The following is a 24,607-nucleotide window of genomic DNA, read 5'->3' on the forward strand; positions in this document are numbered from 1 at the left end:
TACTGTATTCTGAAGCGCTGCACTCTTGACGTCAACAAATTGATAGGGATTTTACCGAGCAACGAAACAACAGGTTTGTGGTCTGTTTCAAACGTACATTGATACCTCGTATATATTCGTCAAATCTTGCGGCAGCCTATGGTAATGCTACTGCCTCCTTTTCGACTTGCGCATTGCGCTGCTCGGTTTTGGTCAATGACCTTGAAGCGAACACTATCGGGCGGCGCTCACCATTACGTTGTTTTTGGAAAAGGACATCCCCGAGACCAAACGAGGAGGCATCAACCGAAAGAATTGTGGGAAGTCGTGGATCGTATATGGTCATACACTTTGCCGAGCAGATAAGAGCTTTTAAGCTATCGAAAGCTGTGTTCCGAGATGGACCCCAAACCCATTCAGTCTCTTTCTGCAAAAGCACCCGTAGTGGGGCAGTTTGCTTCAAGTTCGGCAAAAAGGGGCCTAGGTGGTTGGCCATGCCGAGAACGCTACGCCATTGTGAAATATTCGAGGGCAGATTCAGCTCTTTAATTGCTCCGAGTTTATCCGGATCAGGCTGGACGCCCTCTTAACTTTGGAAGTGACCCTAAAAGCTCATGCTTCGTGCTTCAAATACACGCTTTGCTTTGTTAAGCGTAACGTTAGACTTGACCAACCTAGCTAACACATTCGATAGCCTAGAATCATGTAGCTCTTTGCTGTCGCCAAATATAAGAATATCGTCTATCAGGTTAACGACACCAGGAAGGCCTGCCAGGATTTCAGGCATTCTCCTTTGAAAGTACTCTGGGGCCGAAGTAATACCAGTAAACGGCGACCGAGTGAAACAGTACCACCCAAACGGCATATTGAACGTGGTCAGTAGTTTTGAAGCCTTGCTGAGATGCAACTGGTGGAATCCGAATTTTGCGTCTAGTTTGGAAAACCATTTCGCACCGGCAAGTGGGCCTAGTGCTTGGCATACAGTAGGCAACGTATACCTTTCTCCTAGGACAAACTTGTTCAACTGCGTAAGGTCGACACAGATCCTTACGTATTCCGAGGGCTTTTGTAGGAGAACAATGTCGGAACACCATTCGGTTGGCTCTTCGACTGCCCCAATTACGCCTCTTTGTTCCATGTTATCCAGTTCCCGCTTCACAGGTTCCTGAAGTGGTATAGGATTCTTGCGTGGTGCACTTCCTGAAAATGGAAATACGTCTGGTTTCAGCCTGATTGTATACCCCCCAGACATACAGCCTAAGTCTTCAAAAACCTTAGTACACAAAACCTCGTAGTCGGACTTTTTCTCAGCGACAGAGTCAGCGAACGTAATAACTCCTAATGCTTCCAAAGTTGGCAATCCTACCAGCACATGGTGCAAATGACTGACGACATAACATGTTCGGCGAGAAATTTGAAAGTTGCCCATAACATTTAGTCGGGCACCGCTAGCGCCTGTCAAGATGTCGTCAGCCTTTTCTAAGCTCGCGGGAAGTCCTCGAAAAGATACTGGAATTACGGACACTTCCGCCCTCGAGTCAACTTTGTGCTAAACAGACACTGCGTAACCAATACCTGAACGTAACGTGCCTTGGCTCCAGGCGCCTCCACAGCGTCTAGAAGAATTTCCGCAGTGTCACTTTGTACGGATGACACTCGAACCTTTCGCTTCTTGCTTGGAGAAGTCCCTTTGAGGCACACATTTCTAAAATGTCCCATTACGCCACGCTTAAAGCACTTCTGCGCTCTAGCTGCACAGTCTGTCCTAGGGTGGGAGTGGCCGCCGCAGATGATGCACTGTCTTTCGTAACGAACTTCTGGTGGCCGGGTGTCCTCACTGCGGCGCGGTTTCATGCGGTGACCCACTGCTTCGACGTTGATTTCCTCAAATTGATTCGGCTGAGTGCTGTCGCGAACCTCGTTGGAGATGCGAAGCTCCGCTTGTTGCTGCTGAGCTGTCTCTTTCTGGCGGGCCTTCGCTTGAGCTTTCGCGAGAGATAGCTTCGGGCTCATTTGGAGCCACTCGGAAAGTTTTTCGTCGTGCAGGCCAACGACGAACCGGTCTCGCATGAAGCGCTGCTTGAATTCTCCGAAGTCGCATTTTTCCGCCAAGATGTGTAGAGCCGTCATGAACTGGTCAATGGACTCGCCCGGCATCTGGTGCCGCTTGTGAAAGCAAGTGCTCTGGTACACAACGTTGGTCTCCCTGTTGAAGTACTCGTCGAACTTCTTTTGTACCTGCTCAAACTTCTTCAAATCTTCTGCAGAGAGATTGAAGGTAACGAAGATGTCCCTTGCTTGCTGTCCCATGGTGTACAGCAGAGTGTGCACTTGCGCCTTCTCCGAGCACTAATTCAGGCTTGACGCATACCGATAGTCGTCGAAGTGTTGTATCCATGCCGGCCACTCCAAGGTAGTGTCAAAGTCCAGCGGTGGTGGTTTCTGAAGGCCCAGTGGAGGTGGCGGGAGTGCAGTGGCCATTGCTGCCTCTGTTTGTGCCAATGTCTCGGCGGCTATTTTTTCCGATGGCGTTAAAGGTGGGCGGACCACATAACTTCTGACACCATGTTGTAGCGGTGACCACCGCTATCAGTCAGTGATCGCTGAAAGAAAGGAGGCGATGCTAGTCCAGGCGATAGGCAAGCAAGAAAAACCCCACCGTTTATTTCGCAGCGGTTTAAGTAGCAACTGTGACGTCTGTACCACGTGTTTCTATACATGGACCAGGCACGGTGAATCGGCGCGTCATGTAGGAGCGCGTTTTCAGCACACGAGAAACACGTTCCGGCACAATATGTTGAAGAGTTGCAGATGTTTATATAGGCAGTTGTTTGCACTTGCGCAACGATGCCAACTGGAACGTGTGTATTATCTGCACCAGATTCAGATATGAAGCGCTGATGCTCGCGAATGTGCTTGCCCTGAACACTGCTACATGAATCAACTTCAGCGCATGGCAACCAACCACATCTGACGCTAACCCGACGTGACGGCTGTATAGTACATATGCTGTGTTCATAAACTTCGGTAGGCAACACTGAAACCACCATTAACGTTTCACGAAGATTAGCGTCTATTTGAAAAGTAGTTCCGAGACCTGCCGTGTAGCTCTGTATTTAAAAAAAAAACTGGCGTATAGCTCGTAGTAAAATGCTTCGTTGGCACCCAGAATGCTTGGGTTCGATTCCAGCTGGGACTCATCGGGTCGACGCTACCCACGTTGGGTATTTTTTAACACTCGTGCGTTTAAACTGCCCATGTGTGTTCGCGTCATTCCAGAGCCGATTCCAAGTGTCAATAACCTGTGGCACATAACCGCCCGTGGGTATGTGCCACTGTTTGCGGGAACTGTTTGACGACGTTCATTTTTCGTTCATCACATTTACATTACAATTACCTGGCGTAACATATCTTATACTTCACTTGGCAAGATTGTCTGTTTGATTTAGTTAACATTGTGTCTAACGAAGAAAACGTGCCGTTAATTGAAGTCTTCATTCATAGCGAGAGTGTCGTTCTGGCAGACTTGAAGCCTTAAGATGCTGTGAGTTGTAATATTGGTCAGCTGTCAACTAATACTATCACGTGCTACGTGACGCCAAACAGGCAAGAATAGGGCTCCACAGTTGCCGCCATAGCAACGGGTGGCTCTGACAGACAATCCTACGTTCATTTCACATATATATTGTCACGGGTTATAAATTGCAGGGGGTTTATTTAAAAATACGGACAGTGGAACTCGTAGAGACGCTCTCAGAGAAATCCGCTAATATTGTCGTCTACTTCACTCGCCTGCGCCTCGCCTCTGGAGCAAATCCGCTTTCTTCGTTGTCGTCGCTACCTCGCCGCCAAATGCAGCTATGCACACGGCGTTATCCTCCCCCCAGTGTGAGCGTCGTCCCGATGCTCAACAGGTAGAGAGGCGGCCAGCGAGTGTTTACATCCCTGAGAGTGGTAAAGTTTCATGCGGACCACGTACACTGTCTCAGGCAGATGCTGGCGACGTTTCGAACAGGAGGAGGCGTCGGGCACGACTTCGTACGTCACGTCGCTAAGACGGCGCAAAACCTTGTAGGGTCCGAAGTATCGGCTAAGGAGTTTCCCTGAGAGGCCTCGTCGTCGTCCAGGAAACCAAACCCAGACTTCATCTCCTGGTTGATAAATGACCAATCGATGGTGAAGGTTTTACCGTTGGGCGTCAAGTTGCTGCTTGTTTATTATTTTGGCTCTGGCAAGCTGCCTTGTTTTCTCGGCGCGCTCAGTGAAGTCTGCGGCATCTGTCTCTGAATTATTGCAACTGTAAGGCAGCATGGCGTCCAGTATTGTAGAAACTTTTCTGCCACGAATTAGTGCAAACAGCGTCAATTTTGTTGTTTCCTGGCACGGCGTATTATACGCAAATTTGATGTACGACAGCATTCGTTCCCAATTCTTGTGTTCCACGTCGACGTACATACAAAGCATGTCAGCGATTGTCTAGGTATGTCGTTCTGTAAGCCCATTCGTTTGTGGGTGGTAAGCAGTCGTCTTCCTATGCGCTGTGCCACTGAGCGTGAGCACAGTGCACAAAAGTGCGGCTGTAAACGCAGTACTTTTTTCTGTTATGACGACTGCTGGAGCACCATGTCTCAGGACAATGTTCTCAATGAAGAACTTGGCCGCTTCAGCTGCAGTGCCACTCGCGATTGCCTTGGTCTCCGCGTATCGGGTGAGCTAGTCCATCACCACTATAAGCCATTTGTTGCCACTGTCCGATGTTGGGAATGGGCAGAGCAGATCCATTTCGATTTGAGAAAACGGAGTTTCTGGCACGGGCACAGGATGTAATATCCCAGCGGGTTTGCAGGTGGTACCTTGCGAGGCTGACAGTCAATGCATGTTCGGACGTAATGTTTCACCTCTGCTGCGGTTCTTGGCCAGTAATATTTTTCTTTGATGCGTGTCAGCGTTCTTGTGAAATTGAGGTGGCCCGCAGTGGCTTTGTCATGGCAGGCTTGTAAAATTTCGCTGCGGAGAGCTTCAGGGACTACCAGTAGATAGCTTCTATCTGTTGATGAAAAATTTTTTCTGTACAGAATTCCGTCCCGTAAACAGCATGACGATAAGTTCTTCGAAAACACTCCTGGTGCAATGGCGGCTCGTCCGTTCAAGGATTCTATAGGCGAATAGAGCTCCCGATCGTGTTGTTGTTGCCGAGAAATTATAGTTGCATCAACAACTCCTAAAAAACCTGTGAATTCATCATTCTCTATAGCCGGTATTTCGATCGGTGACCTTCACGAACCATCGGCGTCTAAGTGTTGCCTTCCGAAATTGAAAACTACGGCCATGTCGTACTCTTGGAGCCGTAAGCTCCATCGTGCTAAACGTCCAGATGTGTCGTTCATGTTGGTCAACCAACAAAGAGAGTGATGGTCGCTTACGATTTGGAAAGCATGGCCATATAAGTACAGGCGGAACTTCGCAGCTGCCCGTATAACAGCCAGATACTCCTTCTCCGTTGTTGAGTAGTTGGACTCGGCGAGTGTCAACGTTCTGCTAGCGTAGGCAACCACTCTCTCCACAACATCTTGGCCTTGGACAAGAACAGCACCTAGGCGCACATTGCGGTTGATGGATGGCTGTTGGTGCATTCTCGTCAAAGTGAGTGAGGACAGGTGGCCTCACTCACTTTGTAGCCTTTGTAGACGCTGTCGCAGCTCGTTAAACGAAGCGTCTTGCTCTTCACCCCATACAAACGCAACGTCTTTCCTTGTGAGGCGGGTGAGTGGAGAGGCGATGTGTGCAAAGCTTGCTATAAATCGCCTGTAGTAGGTGCTGCGACCCAGAAAACGCCTGACCGCTTTGTTATCAACAGGCCTTGCGAACTTTGCGACGGCTGCAGTTTTATCTGGGTCAGGCTGCTCACCTTCGCGACTGACCACGTGTCCCAGGAACTGGGGTTATTCGAAGCCGAAGCGGCATTTTTCCGGTTTGAGTGTGAGTCCAGCGGACCGTATGGCTTGAAGGACTGGCAGTAGCCGCTTTAGTCGCTCTTTAAACGTGGCAGAAAAAACGATCACGTCGCCGAGGTACAGAAGGCATGTTTTCCATTTCAGGCCGGACAGAATAGTATCCATTAGTCTCTGAAACGTGGCTGGGGCTGAGCATAAACAGAAAGGGTGGACTTTGATTTCATAAAGCCCATCTGGCGTCCCGAAAGTGGTCTTTTCTTGGTCACGCTCATCTACTTCTATCTCCCAGTATCCACTTTTAAAGTACATTGACGAGAAGTAGCGCGCATGCCGTAGCCTGTTGCGTAGCCGTAGAATGCCGATGACTCTACGGCATGCGCGCAGCCGCGCATGCCGCAGAGTCATCGCTGGATTACCTCACAGTACAGTCATTGCTGGTGGATTACCTCACAATCTTTCTGAGTGACGCGATATGGGTTCTGTCGGATCGCGCTTGCTGCGTCTTTCGCAATGATTCGATGCTTAGTCAGAGGCGTTCGACCTTCTTGTGATGTTGATGAGAAGCAGTCCTTGAACTGGTCGAGCAGCTCCATAAGACGGCATCTTTCAGTCGGTCTTAGACTCGGACCGATATCGACTGATGGTGTATGTGAAGGTGATTGAGCTGTGGCTTCCCCTTGCATTAGAAGACAGTCGTAAGAGTAGTCGAGCTTTTCTAGGTACACCACAGCCGTGCCTTTACCGATGTGCCGGCGCACATTCGTGAAGTTGGTCAGAAGCACCTCTGCGCACCCATCCACTAAGCTGACGATGCCGTGAGCGATGGCTATGCCTTGGCAAAAAAGAAGGGTAGTGATGCGTTCGGCTATAGCGTCTTCATTACAGCGCACGCCGCAACACACGGAAACAAGACTACATGACAGTGGTGGCACGCAAACGTCGTCGTCGGCCACACGTAAAATCCCGGGTTCTTGGTCTGGATCATAAATCACAGGCTTGTCAGCGGTGAATGTGATCACACCATTGCGTATGTTGACCACTGCACCGTACTCTCTTAAGAAGTCCATTCCCAGTATCACAGGTTTGCAGCCCTCCGGTAGGATCAGAAATGTGGCTACAAAAGCCACATTCTCAATCGTGATTCTTGCTGTACATTTTCCGTGGGTGCCGTTATCTGGCCTCCAGCATTTTGGATATAAGAAACCGTCCATTCTATCCTGACTTTCTTGAGTTCGTCTGCCAATCGTTCACTAATTATGGAAAAGTCTGCACCCGTATGGACTAAGGCCGTCACTTCAACGCCATCAACCGTCACAGCGAGGTCGGCAGTCACAGTTTTCTCGGCGGGAGTCTTCATCGCCGTCTTTCACGGGTTTCGGCCGCAGTGGGGGATTTTCGGCAATTTGACGGCTTGCAACCTTCCGCCCAGAGGTCGCTGCTTTCAGTTCTCCGTCGTGGGCTGGGAGACTGACCTCTGACGGCGTCAGCAAAACTACGGCAGCTTGGTGAACCAAAGCGAGCCGGGGATGGTAAGTGCGTCCGGAAGGTAGCATAGCCTTCCCGCCTGCCAGCCTGGTCGTCGTCAATGGGGGCACGGCTTTCGTCGAACAGTCAATGCGCAGCTGTAGGTGCACTACCGCGGTATTCAGCCCGGCGATGTGGGCAAAAACGGTAAATGTGCCCTGGCTCTCGACAGTTGTAGCAGAGTGGTCGGCGATCCGCAGTGCGCCATATGTCGGTCTTCCGCATATGAGGTCACCTGACAGAATCCTGCTGAGGCCAGGCTGCCACAGGATATGGTTCTAGGTATTGCGGCGCTGGCATAGGCGTGGGTCGACGAACAGCGTTTGAAAAGCTGTATCCGTTCAGCTGGTAGGATACTTCTGAAACGAGCCAATAGACGACGCACAGCGTCTGCGCAGGTACACGGGTTTGGATGGTGCGGGGGAGCAGAATATTGCTGAGAAACGAGCCAATAGACGACGCACAGCGTCTGCGTAGTTACACGGGTTTGGATGGTGCGGAGGAGCAGAATATTGCTGAGGAGAGGCAAACGCTTGTCGAAGTTCATGGCGAACGACTTCAGTGACAGAGGCTAGCATGAGTGACTGCAATGAGTACTTTGCGTTCTCCTTCGCGATCACCTCACGCACGATCTGTCAAATCAGGTGGCATAGAGAAAACTCGTCGTTTGCGGTAAGTGCGGCGGCGCCTGCAGCTGCGCCGGTGGCCGGGCGATCAGACAGTCAGTACCGTTGCTGCAGCGCACGCTCTATTGCGGTGGCCTCCCTGGTGAACTCGTCCACTGTTGTTGGCGGATTGCGCACAAGACCAATAAATAGCTGCTCTTTGAGGCCCCTCATGAGATGGCTTAGCTTTTAAGCCTCGGGCATGTTGGGGTGCGCGCGGTGGCACAGACGCACCATATCCTCAGCAAACATGGCGACGATTTCATGCAGCTGTTGGGTGCGTCCCTCAACAAGGCAATGTGCGTTTTCGCGTCGGTCCGCGTTACCGGAGGTGTCAACAAATCGACGACAAAACTCCTCCCATGTCGTCAATGTCGCCACGTCTTCACGCCGTCTTGAAGGGCGAAGTATACGCGGAAGAGCTATCCATCGAGACTCAAGCTGTTCGATTTAGCTACCCGTTCAAACTGCTCACGCTAGTTTTGCGCATCTTTCTTCGGCCGGCCAAGATATGGTTCAGGAATGCGCATATTCTGGACCGTCCCCTGTGCAGGACTCCTTGCCATTTCTTGAGTAGGGGTGCCTGTCGGAAGTGTTACTCCCTCTAAAAGGCCAAATTCTGGTTCAAGACCTTGAAGGCGATGGCGTGAGCGGTGCACAGGCGTCTCCACGCGTGGCTGTCTTGTAGGGCTGGACTCAGGGCTTCTCACAGGGGTGCTGATAATGAGATGGGAGTACCCAGCACCTCCACCAGTGTCGCGGGATATAAATCACAGGGGGTTTATTTAAAACACCGACAGTGGAACTCGTAGAGACTCTCAGAAAAGGCCGCTAAGATTGTATTCTTCTTCACTCGCCTGCGCTGCGCCTCTCGAGCAAATCTGCGTTTTTCGTAGTCGTCGCTACCTCGCCGCTAAATGCAGCTATGCACGCGGCAATATCGACCCAATAAAGTGGATAGGGAGATAGCCGTCGTGGTAGCTATGTTGGAGAGCATATGACGCTTTATTCGAAGGTGGAAGGTTCGGTTCTTGCCCAGGGCAAGTTATTTTTCCGGCCACTTTTCTTTCTTCACATTTACAGTACGATTGCTTCTATTACCATCCTCTACACTTTCTTTGACATAATTGTCAGTTATATCTCATTAATATTGTGTCTAACAAAGAAAACGAGCCATTAATGGTACGCTTTTTTTCCTAGCGAGAAAATGTATTGCAGTCATATTTTCCAAGTCTGTTCTAGTGTTTTACCTGTTTTTAATGAATAGTAAGTATTTATAGCCTTCATCCTCCCCTGAAATATGTTAAATGGGTTTTCGACCGACATTAGGGTCCTTGGAATATAATAGGCATAGCCTTGATAGTCCTTGAAAAATCGAAATTTTTGTCACGTAAACGAGCATGAACCCTGTTAAGTCTGATGCTGAGAAATGACTGTATACAGCAGTGTAAAGCTATGACTGCAGCTTTTTACGTGACAAGCCACCTGATCTACACGGTGATGGCGCTATGGAGTCTCGGTGAGATCCTTTATTTACAACGAAAGCACAAAAGGGCATTGCTGTCTTGTAAAAAGAAAGTGAGTATAAGTTTCGCTTCATTAGATTCCCAATAGGGGGGCAGAAAGAAAAAAAGTTCTTTGGGAAGAAAAAAAATCCGCCTTGTTTTGCTGAGAAATCGAAAATCGTTATCGTGGTGCAGTGGCTGCTATGTGTTGGACTGCCGACTTGTTGGTTTGAAACTGGTTGAAGGTTCGACTCCCAACTATCGTAAAGGCTTCTCGATAAAGTTTTAAATGCACAAGCTAATAGAGGTATCATTTAGGTATTGTGCAGTGTGATTTCACTCTGATCAATATTATGGTCTGCCTAAGCAGATGGAGCCGCTGTAGCAGTGTTTGTACTACATTCAATGACCCCCTATTGCTGCAGGCGTACTTCTTCCATGCCAGGAACTTCAAAGAAGGGTCACCGCCACAACGTCACCACCGCTTCGGATCATGTCACATGTGTGGAATGATGGGGCATTACATCAGGAATTGCCCGCACCAGGACAACATCTTCGTTGGCAAGAAGAAAAGTTCGGCAGACCCCAGGAACAGTGCAAATCCATGTTATGCGAAAAATATGGAAGGTTGGTGATGAATGTGCCCTATTTCAAACGCGAATGCATTGCTCAGGCGGGCTATGTCGGGCGTCGGTCGAAATCTGTCTACCACCCTCACCCCTAGCAACAGCTGTGGGCGCACGCGCTTATCCTCGCCCCTAAGAACGGAAGAGCCTACCACGTTGACTTGAACGTGACATGGCCCCGCCTCAATGCAAAGCGTTGGAAACGCATTTGTTGCGTTTGTGCTGCTAGCGTTTAGGTAGCATATGTGTTCAACCATGCACGCTATAGCTACTAGAGCTGTAAACGCATACTACGTTTCTCACGACAGAAAAACGTCACGTGCGGTGAACGGCACTTTTGGCTTCAAGGTGCGATAAAAACATTATTCTTTTAGCGCTGCGTTCTCACGTTCGAAACGCCATAACGCTACGCATTGCATTAGGAATTTTTCCCAATCGCCTTCGGGGAGCTAGGAGAATTTTAGGGTTGAAGCTCCTAGTAGCGGCACTCGTTCGTCCCTCGTAGTGGTAGTAGTAGTCGTTATGTGTAATGGTCTTGCTGCTCTTGTGGTAGTTTCGTTCACATGACATCTTGCAAAACTGGTGTGGTATGACGAGATTGCATGGCGAGCACAAGCGAGAGACCCTAACATGAAAGTAATGACATGCGTGTCATGTAATAAAAATACATGCCACACTCATGATGCGCTCGTGGCCCTTTCGCAAGCACCACATATACCAAATTTAGTATTACAGTACGTGAATGGATGACGAAGATATGATACTGGTGCAAACTTGATAAACATGACATGCGTGTCATGTAACGATGTGACTACATGCTACGTTCATGATGCTCTCCTGGCCGTATCGCTAGCCTCACATGTGCCAAACTCGGTATTACGCGACATTGACGGACGACATTAGCAAATCACACATTTGAACATAATAATCTTGACATGCGTGTCATGTAACAACATGACTACATGCCACAGTGATGATGCGCTCACGGCAGTTTCGCTAGCTTCACGTTTGCCAAATTTGGTATTACGGGACGCCAATGAAAGGCGAAGTTATTGGACTGGTGCAAACATGATAATCATGAGATGCGTGTCATGTGGGAACATGACTACATGCCACAGTCAAGGCGCCAATACATTTTGACGTGACGCGGTGCGCGTGCTGGCTGGCGTTCATTTCGTCGCGTGACGCTGGCGCTGCCACGCCAGGCACCAGTCCTGCCATATACTCGCACGCGCGTGCCGCGCTGCGTTGCTTTGACGCATTCGTGTTCCAGCGCATCCGGCGTCCCTCCATCACGAAAAGAGGGAGACGCAGTGTTGTCTGGGTAGCTTATCGGCGCAAAATCTAGCATGTCGCATGTTGCACTGGTTGCCGTCGGGTCACGCACATGAACGCTTGTCGCGCCTTGCGTCAGAATATATAATGCTCGCGTTTTGCTAATGTAGCGTCGTTGTTCACAGCTTGCGCGCGTGTGAAAGCTACATTGGAGTATGTTAGGTTTTTCATAATGCGCTCGCACTCATTTTAAAAACTTCACATAAACCAAACTTGGTGTTACGTGACGTCGATGGATGACGAAACATATGACTGGTGCAAACGTGATAATCATAACACACGTGGCATGTAAGAACATGGCAACATACCACGCTAATAGCGTGCTCGCGGCCGTTTCGTTTGTTCGCCATTTACAATATTTGGTATCACATGACGTGAATAGATAAGGGAGGTAAACGACACATCCAAACATAATAAGGATGACACGGAAGTCATGTACTGCATCATTTACCTCCACCTCGTAACGTCGTGCTGATTTTAAAGTGTCATATCAACATTTCTCATCCGTGCTTCACATATCTTGGGTAACAACGGTACGTCGGATCTGCCGAATTTTCTTGAGCGTGACGTTACAAAATGACTCTGCTGATATGAACAAATGTTGCACGTATAATATAAATACAAGGTCAGACGGTGGGGGTGTAAAGACAGCGTCGTGAGGCATGACGGACGGCAGCTTTCGGCCACGCAGTTCCAGGACTGGGTAAGACCGCAGCACTCTCCACCAAAATATAATGCAAATGCAAGGTCAAAAGCGGTATCAGCATCGGTACAGAAGCAGCAAGAGCTGGCTGGGTATACGGGCAGCGTTGCAGCAGTAACCAGGCAGTCTTAGGTCGTGCCTCGCGCCAACGTGTCGATGTCGCTGCAGTAGTGGGCATTACTCTTCACTACACACGCAATGAGATATGCAGAACAGCCTATTATGTATTATACCACCAGTTGTTTACAGTTCTGTAACAATGCAACAAAGACACGCCTGTTACCAACACCCAAAGCGGTAAGCATCATGTAGTGCGTATGTTTGCGATGCTTGTAGTTTTTCAAACAACCAACTTCAGTGGATGGCGCTCAAGTCTACAATTGGCGCAACCGGAAGTGATGCCTGACTCAAAGAGGTGCATATGTAACGTTTGTGAAATAAATAGCCAGAACTGCCGCCACAATTGACCTTTCACTGACATTACGATGGCAACTTCCAGTAAAACCTAGGAAGCAATCACTTTATCCTCTCAGTCACGCTGGCAATCCGGACCGCTCCACTTAAAGAATACAGGTTATCTGATTTGGTCGAGTTTAGAAAGCGCCGCAAGGCTTATCGGGCAGAATATGACACCTTCTGGGAACTCTTCTCGATATCAGTGGAAGATGCGATTCTCTCAATCAAGACAGTCCTTTCTGATATATTTGTGGATGCAATAGATTCACGTCTTGCACGCATTGGAGGCTGAAAAATTGCTAGCTGAAGAACGATCCACACAGCTCAACAGCCGATTGCGTAAGCGCAAAACACTCCTTAATAAAGAAGATGAGGACTATAAACAGGAGCTGTCTACGCAGCAGTGGAATAAGGTTTGCTCAAAAGTAGATGGACAGATGCGCACCAGAGGCAAATGGAAACTCGGCAAGACGATACTAACTAGAAAATTTACCAGATGAGTGCACTAGACTGATTGGGGAAGACTATAAAACTTCACCCAAAGAATCTGAACAGCAATATCTTCTACATGGCCCCTCCGGGGACTGGGATTACCCAGACTTCCGGGGAGGGCAGCTGGAGGAAATGGACTTGCCCTTCACGAACCTTAATATAGAACAGGTGCTTCATACGTTATATACGCTTATACGCTCCTACCATTCATATACTCTGGGCAGGATGCCCCGTGCCGCTGGCCTGGAGGACGACGGCCTCGGTGACTCATCCAAAGGCCGGGCAAGCCGCTCACCAAAGAGGACCTCCGTCCCATCTCACTCGCTTATTGCGTGGAGAAGGTGATGGAGCGTGGAATACACAACTGGACTTCTTGGTATATCGAGGATAAAGAGCCTTTTCCACACAGCATGCTAGGCTTCCAGCTGGGCCTCTCTACCCAGGATGTCACGCCCATGATTAAGAAGCAAATCTTTGGCCAAGGAATCTGAAACGTTCGAGGACTATTGGCCCTGTATCTCACCAAAGCCTTTAATACAATTTCGATAAGTTCGTAACCTGGAGGAGGTCTAGAGCATGAAGATGGGACCGAAGTTCTACATCTATGTTCGGGCCCTCCTCTGGGACTTTAAAGCTACCTATAAGGTTGGGAAATGGACATCGCGAGCCTTCACCCTGGGTTTGAGGGGTGCGCCTTAGTAAATGGTCATTTCATTTCTATTCTTCAACATAGCCATGAAAGGGTTCATGGAGCGTCTTTCCTCTGCAGCCAATACTAACTACGCCCTATATACCGAAGACATTGCTCTCTGGTGCATGGGATGCACGGGTGCTATGTGCAGGAAGTGCTGCATTTGGCATTGGCTATCACAGAAAGTTCTTTGTAGAGTTCAGCTTTCCCCCTCTAAATAGGAGTTGCTTCTCCACAGACCGGTTCAACTCGGGCGGAGATGTCACTCACCGCTTGATCAGGAACAGATATGCTAACCACAGTAGATGGGCATTCATTACCCAGTCAATTGCATTAGGCTGCCAGGCTTCCTTTTTGAATTCAATGGCACAAACTCGCAGCCATTGCCCCAAACCAACTCTAAAACTTAGAGAATATTTAAGATATCAAGGGTGTCTAAACGCAGAAAAGCGCTGAGGTAAAGCAAGATCCTTTGACGTTTCTCAGGAGCCGCTATAGTTAAGTAACGTCATCAATAAGTTTGTTTACATGCAAGTGAGAAAAAATCGACATTTTAAAGCGGAATATTATAAAAGCGTTACCTTTTTTCAATGAGTAGTGGCACGCACATACTTATAAGCCTAGCATGCACAACCTCTCGCAAGTGTGTGAGGCTCAGACCCTAGCTCAGCACGCGCGGCTCTTTTCCACGAAAGCTGGTCAGCGTCTTCTACAGTCACCAGGGTGCCATCATGGGGTCAATTGGAAACAGAATATCTTGTCACAAACACTGACAGGTACGTACGAGGTGGCACAATTCCATCATAATGTTTATGCGCAGGGAAATGTTGGTAGGTAAATGGTACGGGTGAAGTTTCTGTTTGATTTCGTAGCTAAATTGATAGTTCCCTCGTATGGACGCCGCCCACACAGATCCTCCGCTTGCGGGCAACGCGACTGCCCACGCCGCGGCTCGAAGCCTTGCACGCCAAGCTGTGGCATCTGCCGGCCGCCCAGATGTCTCGCAGACATTGAGAACAGTGCAGGAGTGGAAGTGAGGGAATCGCAAGAACATTCAGAGACATTACCCAACACTACAGACTCAACAGGTGCAAATTTCCACACACACAGACACACACACACACACACACTCACACACACACACACACGCACACACACACACACACACACACACACACACACACATACACACACACACACACACATCACCTCAATGACGCAGTATTCAATGCGATAGCCTGGCGTTTGCGTGCAGGCGCGCTCAGCGGTGATGCTCTTTATGGCAGCGCCACTGCTGTGCCACTAAACTCTGCGGTGTTAAGAATGTGCAGCGTGATGCACTAGGTTTTTTGAACGTATCTCAGACGCCATAATGTTTCTCCACTTTCACGAGCGCGCGCTCCACGAAACACCACCGGCGTTCCCTTTCACCGTAGCCAAGGCACGACCCCTCAATGAACACACGGTGTAGCGGTGCCCGAGCTGCCACACATGCTGCTCAAGCGTCTGGCACATTCAGTGCGCCCGCGTGCTTTCGCATTCGTAGTTTCCTAGCGGGCGCTCTAGAGGCGCTGCTGTGGTCGCCGGGAGAAGAGGTAGAGGCGGTGAGGTGCGGTTGGTGCTACTTTAGTTTTAAATGCAAAGCATTCTTTAGCGAACTTCGGCGACTTTAGCGTATCTATCTATCTATCTATCTATCTATCTATCTATCTATCTATCTATCTATCTATCTATCTATCTATCTATCTATCTATCTATCTATCTATCTATCTATCTATCTATCTATCTATCTATCTATCTATCTATCTATCTATCTAGCTGCCTTCGGCTTTAAGCTCTCCTGGCCATTTCGATTATTGTATCAAATACGAAACATGGTATGGCATATTATGACTGTATGAAGAACACATTTGACTATTGATAAATGAAAATCATAACATGCATGTCATGAATGTCATGATTTACATTCTATGGTCCTCCAGCTCTTGTGGTGGCTTCGTTCCCATGGCATGTTTCAAAACTGGTATGGTATGGCATGACTGCACGGCGAACACACACGACAGACCCTAACATGAAAATCATGACATACGTGTCATGTAACAATATGACTACATTCCTCGTCCTGATCCGCTCGCGACCGTTTTGCTGGCGTCAGATATACCAAATGTTGTATAACAGTAGGTGAATTGACGACGAAGGTATCTGACTGGTGCAAACAAGATAATCAGAAGATGCGTGTCATGAATCAACATGACTACTTGCCACACTCATGACGCGCTGGCGGCCTTTTCGCTAGCTTCACTTATACCAAATTGGGTATTACGAGACATGAACGAATGAGGAAAACGTGATAGTGGTGCAAACATGATAATCATGACATGCGCGTCATGTAACAACATGAATACATGGCACACAGATGATGCACTCGCGGCTGTTTCGTTAGATTCACATATGTCAAATTCGGCATTACGTTATGCCAATGGATGACGAACGTATGCGACCGGTGCAAACATTATAATCATGAGATGCGTGTCATGTGTGGACATGACTGCGAGGACTGTCATGTGTGAACATGACTGCGAGGAGGGGATTCCGGGTTTTCGGTCCTCTTCTGTGTGCTAGTGCCATGTTGAGCTGGCCAGGAAGGTTCTTTGTGAGTCTTTAGAGTCGTGCTTTAAGGCTGTTCCTATTACAAGCATTGCTGTCTCGTGTTCTGAGAATTTCGGCTCCCCCAACTGTCTTAGTGGAGGCGGGGCCTTCAGAGTTCATAATTTAAAGCCAGTCACTCACTTGAAGTTGTAAAACGTTGTGGGCTTAGGACAGGTATTAACCGCGCAGCCGAATCACAAGATGGAAGTAACTAGAAGAATAAGAATGGAGTGGAGCCCATTTGGCAATCACTCTCAAATCATGACAGGTAGATTGCCGCTATTCCTCTCGAGGTAGGTTTATAACAGCTGCATCTTGCCGGTACTTAGCTACGGAGCAGAAACCTGGAGACTTACAAAGAGCGTTCAGCGTAAATTGAGGACGACGCAGCGAGCAATGGAAAGAAAAGGGGTAGGTGTAACCTCAAGAGACAAGGGAGCAGAGTGGATTAGGAAACAAACCAGAGTTAAGGATATCATAGTTGAAATCAAGATGTAATGGACATGGGCCACGCATGTAGCGCATGGAGAGGATAACTGCTGGTCATAAAGGGTAACTGGATTCCTATAGAAGGCAAGAAGGTTAGGAGGAGACAGGTTAGTTGGGCAGATGAGGTTAAGAAGTTAGTGGGTATAAATTTGCAGCAGCAATCACAGGGCCGAGTTGACTGGAGCCGAGTTGACTGGAGGGCCGAGTTGACTGGAGGGCCGAGTTGACTGGAGTGAAATGGGAGAAGCCTTCGTCCCGCAGTGTATGCAGTCCGGCAGATGATCATGATCCTCTACAAAGTACACACACGCCACTGCACCCTTAAGGCTACGTAGTGGACGCACAGAAAGTTTGAAAAGATTTCATACACTAAGTGCCTGTATTACGCACTAGGTACAAAATATTGCTGTTGCGTTCAGCTCTTAACGGCGAAGCCTAAGGGTTCCCCAATTTTTCGCGACTGTAGTCGGCTTCATTTCTAAGGCAAAAGCCCTAAATGCCTCATCAAACAGGATCAGTGGTTGTAGGTGTCAAAGCGTGTGTTCCAAAAATTGAAATATCGATATTGCCTCATGACGTTAGATTGGCATCACGTATCACTAAAATTATTGATATCATCATGAAGTCACTATGACGTCCGAATGGGGCGACAAATGATCAATTGTCGCATGTTCTTAGGTGGGCGTATCTCGGACGCGCGGGTCGTGCTTAAAAGCGGGACGTGCTTATAGGTTTGCGTCGCCTGCGATTGCGCAGGCAAACCTTGATAGGTGCAGAAATATTTCGAGTCTTCACTGAAGTCGACTCGGAAGAAACAGAAAACAAAAAGTGGCTTTCGCATTCTAGCCATGTGAGGTGAATGCATGCACGCTATGCGATGTTTTTCGACGACAGACGATGGGTTGATGGAATAGCGTCCCTTTGTCTAAGGTTTAGGGCCTATATTCTGCCAAGCTTAATGTGTTGTTTGGTTCATATTATTGTTCTGATGATCACAATGATGAGTGATTGGTATGTCTCACACCCAATCTGTGGGATTGACCTTCTTTTTGTCTTAATATTAATAGTAATATTAATGTTATGATTTCTGTGACATGGAATGGCTAAATCTGGCAGTGAGGCTACTGAGCGAGTCCGGGAAAAAATTCACAAGTATTCACAACCATCATTTGGCTAGAAATAGCTCTCGATCTTGTTTTAACACTGCCAGATTATTATCGTTGGCGTCACTTCATTAGTGGCAAAATCGCGCTGACCTTTCATTTCTTAGAAAAACTAGTTCACGGTATGATATTTTGCACTTTGCTTCGGAGATGTGTAAATTTTTGTATACCGCGTAACTTAACCAGAGAGACTTGACCATGTAATGCACCTGCCAACTTATTTCAGCACTCCGCTGTTCACACAACACAAAGTCTATAAAATGTTGACTTTCGTGATCTTGATTTCTTTCACAGTCCACTGCCATTGTTTTATGTCAGCTTTGCGCTGTCTTATTGTAGTTTTCACTATCTAGAGATTCCCGTTTTTTAAGAAATCTTCCACTTGTATATTTCCCTTCATTATTCACTGTCATTACATGACTCTCTCATGTCTTTTATTTTTCCCACTTTGAGCTGATTTTGAGCTGTGCGTGTTCTCGCACTTTCTCTTTGATTTTGTACAATCATATATTTTCTCTAGATCGTATTGTGTTGCGTATTTTTATTGCTCTATTTTTTCGTGCGCCTGCATTAACACCTCATGGTTGTTTTAGGGCACGTAGAAATGAATGATTGAATGATTAAGTCACTGAAGAATATTGCTAATGATAATAATATTAATATTGCAATACACTACTGCGTGATCTTTCCCAACTGAATTTCTGTGCTCTTCTTTCCCAAACGAAAAAAAAATTCAATTTATGTGCCATTGTTTGCGTTTAGTCTTTGATTATCCTCAAGTTTTCCGCTTCTTTTTTTTTCTTTTAACACGAAAGCATTCTATGTGGAGGTCCATCACAGCTCCGCTGACTTACTTCTGCCACGGAAGTTACAGTGAAAATATATACAAAAAAACTACAAAAAAAACTATGGACAATCTCCCCGTAGTGAACCCTGATGGGATGCGAACACGGTGTAAGATACGTATGGATGCAAAGCAGCAGTGCCGCGCACGGTGTTGAAACGGGCTTCGACACCGGTGCTGGTGCTGCAAGAACGTTTTGAAATGAAACTCATGGTAGCGTTTATTCGAGTAAACGTTTGTTTGAAATGCAGACACAGGAGGCGGGACGCGTGGAAGACGCTTGCGCTTGACTTAGTTGGCCCGTGCCTAGTCGGTGTTAGCGTCGCCATTCGCGAACTCGATCGACTTCGCTAACTATCGAAACACCAGTGACCGCCGGGAAAGATACGCGCATACTAGTTGGAAGCTTCCCACGATGGCGTCCCGCCCGTCAGTGCGATCGCACGGCAGGAAGGGGCGCGCTGTACACATTCTAGACGCGCAGAGCGCGCACCCACCGGCTCGCGTGATCTCGCCGACAGATGAAAGAAGTGGCGCCGGCGAGATCATGCACACGTGAGGAGTGGGCTCGTGCGTTGGGAGCAGTGGAGAGGGTGAAGAAAGAAAGAGCAGACACGCGGCGAGCGCGCAGCAGGCGAGGTAGAGACGTCACCGCGCGCTGGTAGGAAAGCGTGGCTATTTGGCACCCCTCCAATATTTGCAGCGAGTGGAGCAGTGCGTACGCAGGCACAGCGCTACACACGGTGGTCATAGAGCTGCTTCGCATGTAAAAAAAAAAGCTATAAGGCTAGCATTTGTCACGCAGAAACGAAACAGAAACCTCTTCATGCTGCGCGCGCGGCGATAACCACTACGCCACGAAACGTATGTCTCGAGTGTTTACGGTAAGCCATGCACCATACATCGTTTGGCAGTCCTCGAAGTTTCGGAATATTAGGGTGTTTTTGTTGTCAATGGTGAAATGGCGTGACGGACGCGCTGTACAGGTCATCGCCTCCACGAAGTGCGTCCTCCACTTAGCGTGGTCTCTCCGGCGCGCGCGCTTATCAGACTCGTAATTCGGGATAGGATGAAGGTCGCTTGATGATGATGATGATGAGTAGTTTTTAGTGGCGCAAGGGCCAATTGATGGCCAAAGAGCGCCATTTCAATTGACTACAGATATGAACAATGGTATGGAGCGTGGCTGTAAAGGGGCCTTAAAATTCCTCGCTTTAACGCGGGTTAAAACATGAAAATAATAAAATCATGACAGTGGCGTGACATATGTGTGGCGATAGCTGATGGCAAAATGTCATGATAATAAAACCATGATGAAGATGTAGTCACCGCAGCCACGACCACTCTATAGAGGTCGTGCTACGGATGACCTCGAAATATCGGGTGAAAGCTTTGCACATCTTTTAAAAACGTAAAAATTGTTTGCAGTTTAAAAAGCGGATCCCTACCGATGAGCATCCCAGGGTGTAGAGGGAGCTGCTGTCGGTTGGGCAGTAAAAAGTGCTTTTTTCTTAGAGCATCTAGCTCATTGCACTGGACGAGAATGTGGAGAACCATAAGGGGCTCTCCACATCTCTCACAATATGGTGGATCACCGGTAGACAGAAGAAATGAATGTGTGGAATGTGTGTGTCCTGTTCTAAGCCTTGTTAGTATTACTTCTGTGTGTCGTGACTTTGATAGTGGCGGCCAGTAACCTAGTTGCGGCTTAATAGCATGGAGTTTATTATCTGTGTGTTTATCCCACATGCTCTGCCAATACCCCCTGAGCTTTCGTTTTATAAAAGGTTTTAGGTCAAGTGCAGGGACTGATGTAGATGCATTGGCAGTAGTGAGATTGGCGCAAGCAGCCAGATTGTCGGCCAAAACGTTCCCTTGTATTTCACGGTGCCCTGGAACCCAGCAGACAACGACATGCTGTTTTGATGTGTAGAGTGTGCACAGAAGTGAGTAGAGTGACACCAGCACGGGGTTCTTGTGTTTTTTGGGAGTTTTCAGGGCTTTGACCACGCTTAGGGAGTCTGTGTATATTACGGCCTTTTGTAATTTTATCTGTTTAATGTGTTTTACGACCGCCAGTATTGCGTAAGCTTCTCCTGTGAAGATGCTTGCATTAGGGTGAAGAACGCCGTACTCGGTAAAGGATTGGCCTACCACTGCATATGACACAGAAGTGTTTGACTTTGACGCATCAGTAAAGAACTCAGGGCATGTGTATTTATGTTGTAGTTCTAAAAAGTATGTATGTATGTGTGCAAGTGGTGCGTGCTTTGTGACATCAACAAAAGAAACATCACAGTCTATAAGCTGCCACTGCCATGGTGGCAGATATGTTGCAGGAGCCATCAAACTGGGTTCAAGAAGAGGCACACCTGTTTCTTCGGCCAGGCTCCTTACACGCAGCGCGTAGGGCTGCCTAAACGAAAGACGGTTCTCGAACAAGCCAGAACAAGACAAATCAATAATTGTGGAATGGGAAGGATGTTTCTTGTCTGCCTTCACCTTCAAAAAGTACAGAAAGGACAAGGAACATCTTTGTAGGTGGAGCGACCATTCATTCGAATGCACGTACAGGCTCTCCACAGGGCTGGTGTGGAAAGCACCCGTAGAGAGGCGAATGCCTAGATGGTGGACAGTGTCAAGAATTTTCAAGGCTGATGGTGTTGCCGACTGATAGATTATAGCACCGTAATCTAGGCGTGTGCGTACGAGGCTTATATATAAGGTAATTAAACATTTCCGGTCACTACCCCATGTAGTGTGTGACAACACTTTAAAAATGTTCATTGTTTTTAAGCACCTGTCCCTTAAATACTCGATGTGTGGGTTGAAGGTTAGCTTAGTGTCTAATATGAGACCAAGAAACTTGTGCTCGGTCTTCACTGACAGAGGTTGACCATGCAGGTCAATGTCGGGGTCAGGATGGAGGCCCCTCTTTCGGCTGAACAAGACACAAGTGCTCTTTTGCGCGTTGAGTATAAAACCATTCGCGTTTGCACATTGAGATACCTTGTTCAACCCCAGTTGAACTTGACGTTGGCACATTGAGATGTTGCACGATTTGTAACCAATCTGCACATCATCGACATATATGCAGTAAAAAATATTTCGTGGGAGAGACAGGTGCAAGGAATTCATTTTAACTATGAAAAGTGTGCAGCTCAATATACCTTTTTGTGGCACTCCTGTTTCTTGGACAAATACTCGAGATAAAACATTGCCAACTTGGACACGGAATGTACGGTTGGACAGGTAGCTTTCGATAACTGTCAGCATTCTACCCCGCACACCTAAATGTGAGAGGTCTCGCAATATGCCGAAGCACAATGCAGTGTCATAAGCCTTTTCCATATCGAGGAACACGGAAAGAAAAAATTGCTTATGAACAAAAGCGTCGCGAATTTGTGCTTCGATACGGACAAGGTGGTCAGTGGTGGACCGAGCCTCTCGAAACCCACACTGGTATGGGTCAAGTAGGCCACTAATTTCAAGAAAGTGCATCAGGCGCCTGTTAATCATTTTTTCAAAGACTTTGCAAATACAGCTGGTTAATGCTATTAGCCTGTAGCTGGAAACTGAGGCCGGGTCCTTGCCTTGTTTTAGGATTGGGATAATGATAGCTTCCTTCCAGGCTGAGGGTAGCTCACCAGAAGACCATATCGCAATTTACAGAAAGAGGAGAGCTTTCTGGGTTTCAGTGTACAGGTGTTTTAACATTTCATATGCCACACGGTTCGGGCCTTGGGCAGATTTATTACAGCCGGCAAGTGAGGCCTGCAGTTCAGCCAAACAGAAAGGTTCGTTGTATGCCTCATGTGTTCTGGGCTTGCGCTCTAATCTCTGTTTTTCTATTGCGGTTTTGTATCGTCGGAACACTTCACTATAGTGTGTTGAGCTGGAGACCTGTTCAAAGTGCGCTCCGAGAGTGTTTGCCTGGTCTTCCAATCTCTCCCCATGTGTGTTCACTAGAGGAAGCGAATGTGCTCCTCGTCCTGCCACCTTACAAACCATGCACCAGACTCTCGACTCATCTGTGTATGAGTTAATGCCCGATACAAATTTGTGCCAACTTTCTGTTCTCGCCTGTCGACGCGTCCTCCTTGCTTGCGACTTGACGTTCTTAAAGTTTGAAAGATTCTCGGCTGTGGGCGAGTCTCTAAGCAACCTCCATGCCTTATTTTGTTTTTTCCAGGCCTCATGGCACTCATTATTTTACCATGGTGCTTGTCGGTTGCTTGACGGTGCACATGTTTGGGGAATACATTTCGTTGCTGCATCAACCAGGAAAGCTGTAAAGTAGCATACAGCATCCTCCATGCTCAATGCCGCCATGTCAGTCCAAGATAATAAAGTCATTTTTCGAAACTTTTCCCAATCAGCTTTGTCGGTGAGTCATTTGAGAATTTGTGCAGGACATGTTTTTGTTATTGATGTGCTGATAACGATAGGAAAATGGTCACTACCATATGGATCATTAATGACTTCCCATTTAAGTAGAGGCAGGAGTGATGGGGATATTATGCTGAGGTCTATTGCTGAGTACGTATTGTTAGCAATGTTGTAATATGTTGGCTCTTTCCGATTCAGCAGGCACGCACCGGAAGAAAAAAGGAGCTGTTCAATCAGGCGACCTCGAGCATCGAAGCGAGAGTCACCCCATAGATTGCTATGTGCATTGAAATCTCCCAGGAGAATATAAGGTTCTGGAAGTTCCTCTATGAGGGACTCGAATTCATGCTTTTCAAGACGGTGTTTTGGAGGTATGTAGAGAGAGCAGATGGTGACGAGCTTATTCAAAAGAACTGCTCGAACAGCCACCGCCTCAAGGGATGTTTGTAGTGGTAGGTGTGTGCATGCAATCCCTTGATTGACTATAATGGCAACACCACCGGATGGCACAAAGGCATCATTCCGGTCTTTTCGAAAGATAACGTAATGACGTAAAAAGTTGGTGTGTTTAGGTTTCAGGTGTGTCTCTTATACGCACAGCACCTTAAGTGTATGTTTGTGTAAAAGTTCATGGATATCGTCGAGGTTTCTCAGCAGTCCTCTGACGTTCCACTGTAGAAGTTGCGTCATTTTAATGTAGTGTGGTGCTTTGTGTACAGAGGTGTTGCGTTAATTTACAGGGCCTTTGGAGGGCCCCGTGATTCGAGGTTTTTCTTTTTTGGCGCGCTCCAAGAAGTTGCGCCTATCCTTCGGCGTCTGAGGCGCCGGAGGAGTGGGACTTGTATCCATCACCTCTTGTGAGGTGGTGGATGGTGCCTGCTGGGCAGGCACATTCACTGAACTTTTGGACCTAACTGCGCCTGCAGTGGTCCCAGGTTCGGCAGACACCGGGGTCTGCCGGCCCTGTTTGTCAGGTGGCGGAGAAGTGCAGGCTGCTCCAGCCGGGGGCGCTGGCGGCACGACCGCGGCCACACACTGTGTGACATTCGCGGGTGCCCAGGCATGTGGCGCGGCGCCCCGGCGCGTCACATCTGCAAAGAAGGGATAAGATTGGTTGTGTATTGCAAAACGTTGGCGCGCTTC

The 24,607-nt window shown here is 48.0% G+C and overlaps 1 protein-coding gene across 1 annotated transcript; it reads right to left on the reverse strand.

The window, feature by feature from the left end:
• Positions 1-231: 231 nt before the first annotated feature.
• Positions 232-2,600, reverse strand: LOC142768447 (uncharacterized). The gene is made up of 2 exons (XM_075870425.1): positions 1,555-2,600; positions 232-1,179 (listed from the first exon to the last, which is right to left on the reverse strand). Exons 1-2 carry the CDS (start codon positions 2,287-2,289, stop codon positions 1,135-1,137), a joined length of 780 nt encoding a protein of 259 aa, XP_075726540.1. The 5' UTR covers positions 2,290-2,600; the 3' UTR covers positions 232-1,134.
• Between the last annotated feature and the right edge of the window lie 22,007 nt (positions 2,601-24,607).

This window comes from Rhipicephalus microplus, chromosome 1, assembly GCF_043290135.1.
Source record: "Rhipicephalus microplus isolate Deutch F79 chromosome 1, USDA_Rmic, whole genome shotgun sequence".
Lineage (NCBI taxonomy): Eukaryota > Metazoa > Arthropoda > Arachnida > Ixodida > Ixodidae > Rhipicephalus > Rhipicephalus microplus.